A 16,559-nucleotide genomic window follows, 5' to 3' on the forward strand; every position below is an offset into this window, starting at 1 on the left:
AGGCTGCCTTATTTCTTCAAATGACCTTGAAATCAAAGAAAGAGCAAGTTTTAATGATTTAGAGGGCTCTTAAAGACTCGAAAGGAAAAGGAACACAGGGCCTCATTAAAATTTTCATTTAAACATTAAAAAAGCTTTTTGTTACAAATGTCCCTGCCAGGATGCTGAGTTGACACACAAAGAGGGCCGTTAGAATCCCCAGCATCTGAGCCAATTTGATGTCAATGCATCTCCTCATCCCTTCATCAGTGATTCTGTAAATTACAAGGCATGCTTATTTGGCTGCTTTATAATTTTCTTCGTGAGACTCAGGCTCGTGTGCATGTGTGATAAATGACGAGCTGTGGAGCATTGTGATTTGGTGCAGGGCCTGTGAATGACCTGGGGAATGCAGCGTGTCACTTTATATTTAGCTTCTATTTCCTCACCGCCTGCTCTTCCACTGCACATGGTATGATTTTAGTTTGGGAGTGTATGTGTGTGTGTGTGTACACGAACAAAGAGTGAGACATATCCCATCACCCCCTAAAATTCCTTCATTCCCTCCTCCATTGCTCCCTTATTTCCCCAACGACTCCGTGCGCCTTGTAAAAACCTTAGCCTGGCTGCTCAGCGCCCTTTAAAATGTAAAGCAATATTACGAAGCCTGACACTTTGATCTCTGTTACTATGGTATTGTTTCAGGGGTCCAGTGAATGTAAAGAAAGCCGTGGCTGTCCAAAGCTAAATGGGTGTGTGCCAGGATATTCACTTTTCAGGTTGTTCTCACACTGAAAGAAAATATGTAAGGAACTGATGAGAGAACTGTAATATTGTTTGTTTGTTACAGGTGTTAAGGTATTATAAATGCCCCCAAAAAAAGAGAGAGAAAATGTGCCACATATTTTTCAGTTTTTGGCATGTGGATCCATAACTCCACCTCTCGTGTGTTTAGTTATTTACAGCCCTGACAACAAAAAGCCTTGAACTGTTCACAAACTACACAGCACCCTTTGTGTCACAGGCAAAACAGGAAATCAGGCTTTTGTCCGCTCGAGATGGCATCAAAAAAACACCTTGTTTCATCTGTCTTAAGCAATCCCATCTTGACGCCTTCACACATCCCCATGTGGGGCTGTGCTGCTCCTCAGAACAGATTGGGAAACAGCACAAACGATCTGCTGGGGAAGTCCCAGCGGGCTGCCATAACATGCTCGTTTGCCGACGTACCTCTGTTGCACAGAGCCCATGTTTGATTTCTCTCAGGTCGCCCCTCCTTTTCTTTCTCTCCTGCTCTCACTCTCACTTCACTTCTATCACTTGCTCATTTTGCTGTCTATATCACCTACTTTCTTTCTTTCTCTCTGTCCCTGACACTCCGTCTCTATCAGCCTGTTGGCCTCTCTTTTTCTTTTTTTCTCTCCCGGGCCTGCCTCCCTTTCTCCCTCACACCTCCTCCTCCTTCTCTTTCACTTTAAAATACGTGTTAGTTGGCTGTGTGTCTTGTAGAAATGCCAGCAGTGATTGTATCCTTCATCCGCAAGGCAATAATAAGGCAGGTGTACTCCTGCCCCCTCCATTTTCCTCACCTTCCGTCTTTCCTTTTGTACCTCAGAAATGAGGTATTGCAGCAGTAAACACTAAAAGCAGGACGGCCAAAGGAAAGACATATAGAAAAAAATTTGATTGCCTTTTTCATATGTTAGTTTGTGTGTGGCATTTGTTGACACCTGGGAAAATCCAGGGAAAATGCTGTTAATGTTTATTTCCCATCTTAAAGAATGCACCACTACAAGAATTGTGCCTTCTGTTTCCTATTGCTGTGTCCTCTTCCCCACTGATGCAGTGCTGCCAACTGCGCAAACAATATTTATCTCCTCATTTACTAAAAAAGCACACTGAATTTCCTCCTGGGGGTAAAAAGTAGCAAAGTTTTGCAGAATCAGTTGTTGGATGAGTTGAAAAGTTGCATTACACCTGTTAGCTGAAAAACAACAGGTTCTGTTTTGGTGCATACCTCCAAATACAGCCAGCAATAAATAATAAGATTTCATGTTGAGTATTTGTGCACAGGGGACAATGGTTTCCTGATTTCTCAGGTGTAATGCTTTGGTGGATGAATCGCAGGTGTAGGAGATATTGTGTGCTGGATGGAACCCAGGTGCCAGAGGTATTTCTGGTCTGTGCCGTTAATCACCAACCCGACGCTGAAATATGACTCACATTTTAGTGGTTTTAAAATAGAGTTCCCTTGACTGCATATACTTAGGTGGAGAAATAATAATAATAAGGGCAAGATAAAGCCAAGAGACTGTGAGAATGTTTCAAAAATGTGTTCTGTTTTATCAGCGAATGTAGGCTCAAAGTCTGTAAGATAATAGAAACTAAAAAGGATCTGATGCTGTCTGCCTGATAGCAATAATTTGACAGTTTCTATTCCTATGCAGCAATCAGGGCTTTGATGTAAGGAGCTGATTAATAACTAACTTCACCAATGCCTGTAAAAGGATTTTATGTCCAAACGCAGCCTTCTAAGGAAGAAGAATAAATGAGCGAGGACAAGCAAAGTCACTCTTTTTTCACAACACAGGTTAACTTTTTCTTGCAGGGCCAGAAACACAACATGAATGAATGGAACATGTGTGTATGTGCGCATGCACTTTTGATTTGAATTCCATAGATGAACTCATACCTTAAACTATTGTAAATAAACAGAAACACAAAACTACAAGTGTGTTTGTCCTAAAACATGCTCTGTTTTCCTCAGTTCATTCCTGTTATGGCCCCTCGAAGAGTCAGAATGTGACAAAGGTTTACATCAGAAACAGACTAAATATCTGATTATAAGCTGTTTATCCTCGTTAAATGATGACAACATAGTAACGCCAATACGCAAGTGGCCTCAGATGTGATGTTGGTCAATATCTATTGACAGACAAATCATTGTTGTTGTTCTTTCGTTTCGTCATTGTCCAGGCCCAATGCATGAGGGGCTAAACTGGGAGTGAATGTGATTGGATTTTCAGTCTCCGTCATTAAATTCCCATGCGGGGAATACTAATTCCAGTATTTAGTGCGGTGATGCTAGGGCTTGCTTTCATCTTAAACTGATTCCAGTCTAATTAGATTGGGCATGTGGGGGGTGGTGGATGTATCCGTCTGGACTAATCCCTGCCTCTCTGTCCCAAACATTGTATTATCCAGAGAAAATCCATTGGCTGCAGGCTATTCAAAGGCAGATCTGCCTGAACTGCAGCCTCTGTACTGTATCATCTGGAAAGCTGTGGCTAGAAGGGTGCGCTGTGCAGTGAGGGTGGAACCTAATGGTCATGAGTGATGTATGGGTTGCAGAAAACGGCATTTAGAATTTACAGTAAACCTTTTATCGTGTATTCAGGGCAAGACCGCTCACTGCTGCGGCCTCTTTAGCAAAACTGTGTCTGAACTACTATGAACTACTCTTCTTTTCAGAGGGCCTTTTTATTCTAGGACAGTGCAGTTAGGTAGCAAAATTGGGTGGCCCCCAGAATACGGTCACATCAAAATGTTCTTTTTTTAAGGTTGTATTGTGTGTATGTATGTAATTTCAGTAGATATCAGTCAGAACTGGCAAACAATATATATATTTATATATATATATATATATATATATATATATATATATATACACACCCTTGTGTACACAAACACACACGCACACACATTTACTGTGCATAGATCACCCTGTCATCCTGCTTGTGAATTACTGGCAGACCACAGTGAAAACACAGAGTAAAGAGGTCCTTCTTCTAGGCACTGTGAAGGCCAGAAAAATGAAAGGCCTTCAGCCATTGTTCTCCACAAAGGTCAAACGCAATTCAATCCCATAATATGGTCGGGGGGGGGCCTACCTCGGCAACCGCCTGCGCTTTGAGGGTGAGCAACAGGAAAGGGCCATTCAGCAGAACAGTTGCACCCTGTGAGCCTAGCACATTCGTCAAGGGCGAGGAGTGAAGTCAGAAGGGGGGAGAAAAAAAGCTGTTTTTGAGGCTTTTACATGTTGAGGTTGTTTCACTGCACACTGAAGTGTGTTAAGCGAAACAATAAAGGACACAACCGATTCTGCAGGAGTGAAAAGATCCTCATCTTCCCCTTCATTTTTGCTGCCCTTGTGAAATTCCATTAGGTGGATTTAACGACTTGTGAATGTCGGCTTTCTCCGTGACCCTGACACTGGTGGCGGACATGTCTCGCTGGCAGGGTGTGATGTATTGTGTTGAGGTGTTCCTGAGGTGCAATTTTTAATGTGACAGCATCTGTTGACCTCACATCTAAAAAGTCACCCTGCAGTCTAACACTGGCATGCATCTTGCTTCTAAATATAATTTTAAAAGCAGTATATAGTCGGTAGCACAAAACACAAATTCTCATCTATTTATCTGTCTATACAACCGGAAATCTAGGTTTAAAATGTACTTCTGCCCTTTGATGCCATGCTTCAATTGCCAATGGTATACACTGTGTTCAGCACATCAGCATGGGTTTACATACCTGTAATGAGAGGATCAACCTTACCAATTTTAGGTAATAACAGATGTTCTTTGCTCTCTGTTGTGGCTGTACGTTTGTTTATCCATGAATGCGATTTATTATTGTGGACTTTTCCCTTTTAATGGGAGGGGTCTAGAGCTGCACCTGATCAGATCCAGATTAGCAGACACTTCCAAACATAATCCCTTGCATCTGTTTAGAGTCAGATTACCACAAATAGCGTAATGAGGGGAAATACCCATTATATGATTTAAAATTTTAGTCCGTCAGGGACTGGAATGACAATTATTACAGGGATGTCGATACAATACATATTTTGTTAACAGTATGATAAAGGTATACTTGAAAGTTGTGGAAAAAGATGTGTGTGTGTAAAACATTGAGTTAAATGTAAAAAGCTAAAGTAATGAAACTTCATAATAATAATTAGGTGATTAGAACATGAAAGAGTGACCATGAAATAAAGAATATTTGATGAGACCAGACTGGTTTGCAGATACAGTTTTTAATGTATCACAACAATGAGCAACAAACATACTTGATGAACTATTTCCAGAAGTTGTTCAAATACCATCTACAATAAACGTCATTTCAACTATGACAACAGGTCTGTGACAAAATAAAAAAAAGGTTTCAAAACCATGTTATTACCGTGATACGGTACAGTTGAGACCTCAAACAGTACAGTAACAAAAACTAATGCGACTACTCTCTATATATAAAACATCAATAACATTTTTGGTTTAGTTTATTTAAAGTTTTAGCCATAGGGGCTTCTTCTTATTAAAACCTCAGGGTGCATTTCCTATGTAACCCAGATGTTGAAGAGTACATATTGTGTAGGATATGATTGCGCCATGAAAATCCCTTTGACATCCAGAAGAACAATTCCAATTTCAACCTTTTGAAGGCTGTCCCCATAAACATGACACAATCCATCCATTTTTTTTAAAAAGTCCTTTTTTTTTTCTTTTTGGCTGCTGTGCAGTTGCAATATCTATGTACAGTTATATTGTTGGACCATCCTTTTTGTTGGTTTGTTAGCTTTTACCAGTCCTTGGTGTGGAAAGCGTCCTGTCTGATGCTAACATCTTAGCACATGATGCTAGCTGACAGTTCAGTCTTATAATGCTGAGCCACAGAGTGGGGGAAGGCAAAAAGCCAGAGTTGTGAAAGCCTTTGGAATCAGGACAGTCGCTCATGTTTGTACAATGGCAGAATTGCACCTTGGGAGGCCAGGATGTCTCTTATGAAACACAATCGAAAAGTGTCTTCAGGATTAAAGTAAATGTTAAAATACTAAAAATCCAAATAATGACATTTAAAAAGCTCACGCAGAAAATTAAAAAAACTTTGAAAAAAAAAAACACCTTTACAATAATAAAACATAAGAGGAAATGTTACTTGATTTCATTGTTTGAAACAATAACTAAGCATGATTTGATTTAACCTGTCAAACAGTTGCATTACATGCTACTTGCTCATCTCAGAATAGGAAATACCAAAAGCAATACATTTTTGCATTTCTTCATATTAATAAATTTGTACCATGCACAGCCAACTACGAATATGTACAACAGCTTAGCTTTCTTTGTTCACAAGCCTTTTTCTTTCATACAAATAGCCTTCTGTTACTTTGGAATGAATCACATTGGTTTCAATTACCAAACTAGAAAGTGATTCGTAAAAAATTGAACACCCTTTGACAGCTTTCACATTCTTAGTTCCACAGCAAAATAACAAAATAATATAAAATAAAAAATAGCAAAGCAAAGCAATTAATGGATCAGTATTATGTCTGGTAGAAAGTTGAGGGAATTTATGGCAAGCAAAATAACATTACACAGTAGCAGCAAAACTTTGTAAGGTAATACTTTGCAATGTTGAAATCACTAAATATGGAAAAATTAAAATGTTGATTTTGACTGTAGATCATCAGAAGTGCCCAGAGAATTGATGGGAGGACGTCAACCTATGCACCTAAATGGCTGTGTATAGGTGTAACACTGTTTTAAGTCCTACAAGCACATGAAAATGTTTTTAATATACAACAAAAATGCTGTTGTCCCCCTTTTAAAGCAGCATATTTGCAAACGTATAGCAAATGATCATACCTTTTTTAACATTGTGACCAACTTGTACCTTAACAGTTTCAAGTATACAGTACTGCTTTCATGGATGCACCAATTGTTAAATAGGTCTCTAGATTGTTAGGCATCAATCCTGTAACAAATATGGACCAATATGCTGCTGCAATAGACACAAATAATAATTAAAACACAAACATACATACATACAGAAAAATTCTATTAAATTAACAAATGGCCTACTCAAATAATAAAAAGACAAATAAAAACAAAATAAGTGCACTATAGTCCAGACACAAGCAGGTACCGTAACAGTACAGCAATTCACAAATGAAAAATGTTATATTCACATAATCCGAGAGAGTCTATCAAAACTAGAGTTATTACCTCTTCAGAAAAGGGTGTGAGCAGAGGTAAAAGTAAGAGGGTAAGAGTTGGCACAGATTAGTATATACTACAAGAAAAAAGGGGGTGGGAAATAGATACAGCTTGTTGTAATACAAACTGGCAAACACAGGGGCATCATACACATTTACTTCACCATTCTAAATTCCCTCAGTGGCAAAACCATACTGTCTTTGTAGGGCAAAACTAAAAGGATATGCACATCGTCCACTGTAACAGTAATATTGTCTCTTGGTACTCTATACACATCAAGGAAATGCGTCCGATAAAGCTTGACATGTTTTGGTTATAAGCCAAGTGTACCCAGGCTTGTTGCTGCTTTAACAAATGAGAAATGTTATGTTCTGACCTGAGAATTTAAAGCTACTGAATTACACCTATCTAAACTAAGAGAGATTCTCTTTGAGGGTTCTGGATCGTCATCCCATACAGTACATGCTAGCATTTGGAAAACAATCCAGCTGAGGTGCAATTTGCTATCGTGAGAGTTTTTGGCTTGAAACAAGCCCCCCAAGGGAGCCTGTGGGATTTTTTCCTACTCCATGTTTTTGTATACAATATAAGCTCAGTCAAGCATCTGCAACAGTTCTGTCCATAACAAAAATCAATCAATATCTTGCCAGCATATCAATATGGGAAAAACAATCCTGAGTCAATCATTTGGTACTGTAATTTTTTGGGTTAAGAGAAACTTTGGAACTGCAGTTTAAAAAGTCTTATTTTTTTCTTTAAGCAAGGGATCCTTTTGTCACTCCTACACACTGAACATATCCATTCTGATACTACTGAAGCTCGCGTCTAGGCCAGAGGCCGCCTTAGCCTTGACTTCCAACGCGTTATCTAAGTCATCCAGCTTCTGGCTTAGCTCATTGTCAGACTCATCTGAACAACTCTCGGTGGGTAGTGAGGTTGGAACCCCTGAGGTGCTGCAGGAAGTTGAGGTAACCGTTGAAGGTGAGGAGAGGGGGGGGGGAGGAGAGGCAGACGGGGAGGAGGAAGCAGCTTTCCGGGCTGTGGTGGCCTGGAACAGGACATTTGGCCAGGACTTCATGGACAAGTGAGAGAGATGAGGAAAGGTGTTATTAGAAGAAGCTGCAGACTGCGAGGTAGATGTGGTGTTAGGAGTAGGGGAGCAGACAGAGTGAGGTAATAATCTAGTATGCTCTTTGGCATTTCTCATTGCTTGTTTGATTGTTTTCTCTTTGTGCAAGCTCGACTGAAGGTGTTGGCCAAGTGCTTCATTCCCGTTAACAACCACATTGCAGGCAACACACGTGTAGTTGCTCACTGCCTTTCGAAGCACTGTCTCTTGCGGGTCAGTAAAAGGATGTCCGAAGTAACAGAAGGACTTCTGATGACGCACCACTGAATCTTCGTCAGCAAAAATCATCTGGCACTTCCTGCATATAAACTCATGCTTGACGGACGGTACAATAAAAGCGTCAGGAAAATCCATGGTACTTTTGGTATCTGTTTTCGGTTCTTCTTTTGTGCTTTCTGTTGAAGAGCCTTTGTTGGTGTCATCCTTAGCATCTTTAGCTTCTTTTGGTTTGAAGGAATTGGTGGTGGTGCTCTGTATGCTCTGGGGTGTCTTTACTGGGGTTGGTTTCTGTTGCTGCTGCTGTTGCTGTTGCTGTTGTTTCAGCTGTTGCTCAAGTTGTTTCTGCTGCTGCTGTTGTTGCTTCTGCAGTGAATCCTGGAGGGACTGCTGGTACTGCTGGTACTGCTGTAGGAGAGCGGTCTGGGAGAGACCAGCGGCCATGGCAGCTTGTGGGACTGCTGCTGGGCCATATGGAAACAGATTCTCCATTCCACACAGTGGTGGGAAGTAGCCCCCTGTTTGGACCCCTCTAGGAAGCTGGGGAGAAAAGCAATTGGGAAATCCAGGTAGAAAGTAGGGCAGGAACTGCCCCCCCAAGAAACAGCTGGGATCACCTGTAGCAAGAGCATTCTGAAGTGCCTGAAGCTGTGTGGCGTCCAGTGAAGTCTCACTTCCTGGTTTCCCCGGAGCTGGACATGGTTTCTCCCTTTTCTTGGCCATGCTGGGGGTCTCAGGACGTGAGCTGCTTTCGTTCCCTCTGTCCTTCACCTTCATCTGAGGCGGTTTGTCTCCTGGCTTCTTGCTGCTGTCTCTCTCTGAGTCTTTACCTTGCTGCTCTGTATGATTTACTGCTGCCAAAGGTGTGGAGGGAACAGGAGGAGGAGGAGGAGGTGGAGGAGGAGGAGGAGTCTGCAGAAGAGTCTTGGTTGGGGTAGTGCTGAGAGACATGGCAGGAGAGGGGGTGGCTGGTGTAGGGAACCCAAGCATGCCAGCACCGGGAGACGCTAAAGCTGAAATACAGTGGTATATAAATATGGAAATATTCAATATTTAAATATTCAACCCCAAATCACGATGGATATTAGTTTGTATGACAAGATAATGCGTAATTTGTCACTGGCTGAGTCTTTATTTCTCTTGTTAAGATTTTGTTATGGATCAAAACTGTCACATGCGCTTTATGATAATTTCAATCTGCCAATATATTATAATATAAATATACCAAACCTACAATAAGGGGGAAAACAAACAACACAAACAAAAGCCATGATATAGACACATTTGTTGTAAAAAATCTCTGAATTATCAATTAGCAGTTCAACTCTGATGATGACATTATGCATGCACTAACTCCCACCATTTTAAAATAGTTTTAAAAAATAAAACTTTTTGACAAACACCACTGTGATACAGAATAAACAGTAGTATAGTAGAATAAAATAGTGCATGATAAAGCTCAATTCATAAAGCTTCTAGTCAATTTAACTTTTTTTTTGTCACTGTTCGTCATACTAACTCACCAGGTGTGTTGGGTGGGAAAACAGGAAGTGACGATGGCCCATTGACCCCAGGAAGTAGCACTGGCGGAAGGCCAGATAACCCTGGGTAGCCTGAGGGTAGGCTGAGGCCATGAAGTGCATTATTGTTGTCCACTGCAGTCTGTTGCTGCTGGCCAGGCAGGAGTCCATCTCCAGCTTTCTTCATGCGGTCCAGCTCTTGCTGGGCCATCAGCTGACGGACAGTGGTTGGTGCTAGGTAGTCCTTTTCTCTATCTACCTGGTTTCCCAGGGTTTCTTGCACTTTGGCGATGTGCTGTTTGGAGAAGATGTGGTCTCGGATGGACATCCGGGCCGTGTACTTCATACCACACAAAGTGCACTCGGGCCGGGGCCCATCTGGTGAGCCTTGACTTATCATGAATGGCTTTCCAATGTTAATCTTGAATTTCTTTTCTTTAGCACGGGCATTCTGGAACCACACCTGGACAACACGCTTGGGGAGTCCAATCTCATTACCCAGCATCTCACACTCTTGCATTGTAGGAGTGCGGTAGTCACTAAAACAGGCTTTGAGGACTTTAAGTTGCAGATTACTCATTTGGGTCCTGAATCGTTTGTGGCCTGGCCTGTCCCCAGCATTACTGCCTTTCCCGGATTTGAAAGGGTTACCTGCCCCAAAGGGACTGGGGGAACTGGGATCAGCTAGGCTTGATGATTCACTCCTGTCATTGCTTTCGTCCATGTCATCATCTCTGGAGCTAAAGTAAGAGTCATAGTCTTTTCCAGAGAAGCTGAGGGCAGGGCTCACCATGCTGTATTGGAACCTTTCATTGCCACCATCAGAATTTGATGCCAGGCCACTCTTGTCACTTAGCTTGTCTCCTCCATTGGCTGTGAGGCTCTCAACTTCGTTGTTATTACCCTCATCTCCAGTTGTAGCGTCACTAATGGCTGTATTAATTGATGATGTCTCGTCGAAGTCCATCTTACTGATATCATAAGATGAGGCTTCTGCTGAATTCATATTAGGCCCTTCAGTTTCATCACAGTTTTCAGCTTTTAAGGATGAAGGGCTTAAGAAGTTTTTTAATTGTGCCTCAGATGGTTTGACTGGAGTTGAGGATGCAGCAGGCAGCTCATACTCATTTGGCTCAGTCTTGGTAGGCAGCAGTGAGTAGTCAAAGAAATTATACTTATTTGGGCTTTCACCTCTTTCATTGTCTTGATTCATCATTGGGCTTGGTGGCAAGCTAAAGCCTGCCTGCTTAGCCTCATGCCAGTGTCTAGATCGTATGTGGCTATCTAGAGCAGATTTAGCCTTGAACAGTGCTCTACAAAAGGGACATTTTTTGTGAGACTGGGAGGGCCCTATAGCCCTAAACTGCCCCTTTCTCTCTCTTGCACGAGTGTTTTGGAACCAAACTTGAACAACTCTCTTTTTCAAGCCAACCTCTCGCGCAATGTGGTCCAACATCTTCCTTGTTGGGTTAGAGTCAAGTAGGTATTTGTCATAGAGAATCTCCAGTTGTTCTGGTGTGATGGTGGTTCTCAAACGTTTATCTCTGTGTTGTTCTTCACTACTGTTTCCACCATCTTTATCGTTAGTACTTTCGTCCTTGTCATCCAGTTTTCTCTTCATTGCCCCAGAGCCTGCAGCAGAGGCCAAACCAGAGCTACCCTGAGAGGGTATTTGGGAGAGACCTCCAGATAACAGCTGGCTAGCCATTAGGGGGTTGTTGGGGTCAAATATCATATAGGGCATATCAATGGGTCTTTCAAGAAACTGAGAGTGAAGGAATTGGTTTTGGGCAGCCAAGAAATGCATGTGCTGGTGCTCCTGCCATAGCTCCACAGTGGGGAATGCAATCTTACACTGGTCACACTGGTACTGAAGCATCTGGTGTGGGAGGCTGTTTGTGAGTGAGGAAAGGGCAAGGGAGAGTGGACTTGAGGGCACTGCAGCTGCCTGTGGCTGGGAATGGGGTCTTGACATTTGTGCCTGGGGAGCTTTCTGAGGAGGTGGCTGAGGTGTGCAAGCCTTAGATGGTCTGGGTTCTGGTAGTGACTTGATCACTGGCGAGGCGGCACTCTCCGTTTGTTTAGGTTCAGTTTCAGGGGCAACATCTGGCTTGGGGGAAGTTTTTCCCATACTGGCACGAGGAGAGGCCATTGCAGGGGAGCTTGAGCCAGAACTGGTGGCAGTTCCTTGGGACTGTCTGGGAGGCTCGAAAGATACTCTAGCTGGACCTTGCTGCTCAATATAATCTATGTATTCCTCACAGGTGTTGTCTTCGTTACCTTCCTCATCTTCATCCTTATAACACAACTTTTTCTGGTGAGTGATAAGGTCAAAGATGCGTGGGAACACAATGTTGCACTTTTTACACTGGTACTGCATGTTGCTGGTTCTGATGTATCGCTCATTGGTCAGCTCTTTTTTCTCATTGTCTTTAGAATCTGCCTGGTTTTCATAGGTCTTGCGAGCTTTTTGGCGGGCATTCTGGAACCACACCACAATGACCCGGGATGGTAGGTTGAGCACAGTGGAGAGCTGCTCAATCTCATCATCCTTTGGATAGGCATTAGTGTCAAAGAAATCTTGAAGTACCCTCAACTGGTAATCAGTGAATCTGGTCCTGGATGATCTCTTGTTGATGGTTGAGTCAGTTCTGTAGTATTCATGTGCACTGAGCTGGGGCTCCATTCGAATATCTTCCAATGTAGTGATGGGAGGAATATTAAAATTGTAGGGAGAGTCTTTACTCCGCTGCCTCTCTTTGAAAAGAGTGTTACGGAACCAGTGCTTTATGACTTTTTGGGGCAAGCCAGACTTCTCTGACATCTCCTGAATTTGCTCTTCATTGGGGGAATTGTTGATGTCAAAGTTGGCACGGAGGATCTTAAGCTGGTCATCTGTGATACGGGTGCGTGGTCGCTTAAACTGGGACTGGCGGAGGAAGTTTGGATCAAGACCCAATTGTTGCTGGCAGAGCTGTGTAAGGTCTGTGGAAAGAGAGTCCATAGTGGGCAGCTGGAGGGCCAGCTGAGGGGGCAGGCCTGGGTGTTGGACGGACTGCATCATTAGAGGTGGAAAAAGGGGCAAATCCAAGGGAACAGGGAGCTGCACTTGGGCAGGTGCAGGAGGGGCAGTAGGTGGTGGAGGAGGGGGTGGCGGTGCCTGGTGAGAGGGTTGGTGTGGGGTCTGATGGGGGACAGGAACTGATGAAGGTACTGGGGTTTGGGGCTTGGTCATTGATGTAGAAGGAGGCTGAGGAGCTGTCACTGGGGCTGGAGCAGGAGGCGGCGGAGGAGGAGGAGGAGGTGGTGGCGGTGGTGGTGGAGTCTCAGGTGAAGCAGGATTTATTGGATAGAGTTTGTCATAGGCCTCTCTGTACTGCTGGGCAAACTTTTCCAGCTCCACATATGGGAAAAATTGACTGTGCACATGTTCCTGGTGGCTTTTGAGAATAAGCATATTGGAGAAGAGTTTTCCACACATCCCGCACTCAAGCTTATCAATGTTCATTTCCGCTTGTTCAACTCCATCTTTGTTTTTCTTTTGGTTTTTTTGTCTGTTTTCATTGTACTGGATGACCAGTTCAAATCCGAAATTCTCTAGCAGTGCTTTGGCTGCATTGCCCCTTGCTCCTGACACAATACGTGGAGGAGGAATCAATGGCTCTGGGAACTTTGACTTTTTAGCGTCTTTTCCTCCATCTAATGCATCACTTGCATTTTCCATCTTTGCTCTGTTTTCTTGTTTTTCTAGGTGGTCCTCTGCCTCTCTTGACATCTGAATTTCTGAAACTGACACAGTGCTGGATTCCATTTTGGGTTTATGGTTCTGTAGTTGCTGGTTTTTCTGTTGCTGAATTTGCGACTGTTGCTGAGAAGCTTGCTGCTGTTGCTGCTGAGCCTGTTGCTGGGCCTGAGCCTGCTGCAGCTGGTGCTGCTGTTGCATCTGTTGCTTCAGGTCCTCTAGGAATGATCCAGTAAGGCCAGGCATGCCAAAAGCTGCTGCTGAGTGCAGCGCAAGTTCTGGGCTAAGGTTGAACTCTGCTCCTGGGATGTAGAAAGGGAAGAGGAACTGTGGCTGTTGAAATTGCAGCAGTGCTTCTGGGGTCATAGGAAAATGGGGGAAGAAAGCTGGATTAAGGAACTGAGGCTGGAAGAAAGCAGCCTGTTGCTGGAGTTCATGTTGAAGCTGCAGTTGCAGTTGGGCTGATGACTGTGCTGACTGATGGCCACTTGCCTGTGCTGAAATATGCTCAGTAGTTGTTGTTTGTTTCGTGTTGGTGCTGCTGTTAGCTTCTTTGGGTTCCACAGTGTTTTCTTTGTTAGCAGAGGGTGTTCCACTTCTAGCAGTGTCTGAGTTGTTGTTGTTCCCTTGTGTGCTTGGGGCTGGGCTTTTTGCAGGCACTGGACCACTAGTGCCAGTGATACTGCTACTGCTGCTCATTTCAGTTTTGGCTGTTCTGGCTTTGGTCTGGTGGAGTACTGACCTCATGTGAATTTCAAGTGTTGAGCTTTGGCTGTAGGCAACATTGCAAATATTGCATTTGAACGGTTTGTTGTCAATGCTGTTGCTTGTCTCTTGTGGAACAGGGCTTGAGGCCTCTTGAAGAACCTTCTTCAACTTATGCAGGTGGGAAACTGAATTATAGTGGACTAGGAGGATGTTCTTCTGGGTGAAGGACTCCTTACATACTGTGCACTTGTAAGGCCGAGAAGGATCCAAAAATTTCTCCATTGTAAAGTTGGGCCCTTTTCTAAATGGTAGGGTCCTTTTTGGTTCTGCTCCCATGTCATCTAGCAGAGAGCTACTGTCACTTCCTGTAGGACTGGGCTTCTCTTCCTGGTCCATTTCATCATCTTTGTCCAAGTCATGTTCAAAGACCTGAGCTTCTTCCAAGGCCCTGGCCTCGCTCTCAGTGATATCTCCATTCAGTGGCAGATTTCCTATGAGTTGCTGCACCTCAGCTTCACTAAGTTCAGGGTGTCCATTTTCCAAATGCTTCCTGAGGGCCAGGAATGTCCTGAAGCTGCGCTGGCAAAGGCTGCACATAGTGGCTGCTCTGATGGCATGGTACTGGGAATGTATCTGAAGTTTCTGCATTGTCTTGAAGGCCAGGCTGCAATGGTTGCAACGATATTTGTAGACATGACGATCAGATACTGAGAGCTGCTGTTGTTGCTGCTGGAGCCTTTGGAGCTCACTGAGATGATCCTGTAGGGTATCAGGGGACTTGCTATCATGTCCTAACCCACTGGCTCTCTTCCAGCCTGGGGCCTCTGAGGCCTCCTTTGGGGGCTTGAGCTCCTCACCCTGCAGGTCCAATTCATTCTTGTCGTGACTGGTCAGCTCATCCTTTGAGGTGTTTCCTAAAAGCAGAAAATGCAATTTGAAGTACAATACACATTGCTGCATTGCAATTGCATGCAATACTGCATCATTTACTTTTTGTTTATTATTATTATTTATTTTATTTCCATTCTTATTTTTCTGATAAATTACAAAAAACTGAATAAACCTAAGAATTATACATGATTAAACAAGTTAATGGTAAAGAGAAAATATTCTCAGTACCAAATTCTGCTCACCTTGAGACTTTCCTGACCCATCAGTAAGAGAGGTAGAGGAATCCATTAAAGACAGACCTTTTTCTTGTCCACTTTGGGGATGGATTATATTATTTGGTGTTGTTGTGTCAGGTCCGACAACCTATCAAGACAAAAGAAATTTCTACATTATCATATAAATTTAAAATAATGATATGAGATGGTAGATTACATCTCCAATATTTGTAAATGTGAATTTCAAAGAAGAAGCAATCAAGGTTATGGCAGTATCTCAAGGGAGTTTAACAAATGCATGGGAAATGTTTTATGGGAATCTTGCAGTAAACATTTGCCCTAAACTACACAGGAGACCAGAAGGAGGACTGGACAGTCCTGACAAAACATTTCCATAACATGTTCACTTCTCAAAATGAGTATTAAAAAGGAAAAACACTGTTTCTGGGTGTCTAAAAACACTTCACAAACATTTGAAGTGACAGAAACATCAGTTAATATTTATCAAGTAAAGTAAAACTACAGCATATTCATATTCTGCAATTACAATGAATCTTCCTGCTAAGTATCACCCTTTACTTTTTCTTTTGCAAATTTGCAAGAACACATTTGTGCTGATACATTCTCTCTCTCTCTCTCTCTCACACACACACACACACACACACACAAATCTTATTCATAATCATTACTACTACATACAGTCAGAATCAGCTTTTCTACACAGTCAGGAGCCACACTGTGAAGGTGGGTGAGATGCAGCTGCAGGTGAATCTTGTTGCTCAGGACATCCTGGCACAGTGGGCAGCGGATCACTGGCTGCATGGAATGCTGGGACATCACATGGAGCTGCATACGGTTGGCATCTTTACTGCTGTAGTTGCAATATGGACACTGCTGAACCTAAAATAACAGGGTGGTATAATCAGTCTCTGGTTAGGAGTGGAGAAATAATGCAATGTTATCCAAGAAAAATGACATCCTGTGCAAAGTAAAAATTAAACCAAGAGCAGGAATTACTTTTTGCACAAGATGTACTCCATAGTGGGTATCATTCTTGCCCAACAGAGCCATTAGCATAGCTTGTGGTCCACTGTCTGCCTCACTATAGAAATGGCCAGACATTTTTGAAAACAAACAATGGTTTGATCAAGACATGCAAGAACC

At 42.9% G+C, this 16,559-nt stretch overlaps 1 protein-coding gene across 1 annotated transcript in view; it reads right to left on the reverse strand.

Annotated features, from left to right (window-relative positions):
- Window positions 1-7,755: 7,755 nt before the first annotated feature.
- Window positions 7,756-16,559, reverse strand: part of zfhx4 (zinc finger homeobox 4) — a 77,424-nt gene continuing 68,620 nt past the window's right edge. The window contains exons 9-13 of the mRNA XM_070927922.1: window positions 16,095-16,295; window positions 15,423-15,543; window positions 13,054-15,203; window positions 9,843-12,999; window positions 7,756-9,332 (exon numbers count right to left, since the gene is read on the reverse strand). Of these exons, the coding sequence (XP_070784023.1) occupies window positions 7,756-9,332; window positions 9,843-12,999; window positions 13,054-15,203; window positions 15,423-15,543; window positions 16,095-16,295 (7,206 nt within the window). The remainder of the gene's footprint in view (window positions 9,333-9,842; window positions 13,000-13,053; window positions 15,204-15,422; window positions 15,544-16,094; window positions 16,296-16,559) is intronic.

The sequence above is a fragment of the Enoplosus armatus genome, chromosome 21 (assembly GCF_043641665.1).
Source record: "Enoplosus armatus isolate fEnoArm2 chromosome 21, fEnoArm2.hap1, whole genome shotgun sequence".
NCBI classification, from domain to species: Eukaryota; Metazoa; Chordata; class Actinopteri; order Centrarchiformes; family Enoplosidae; genus Enoplosus; species Enoplosus armatus.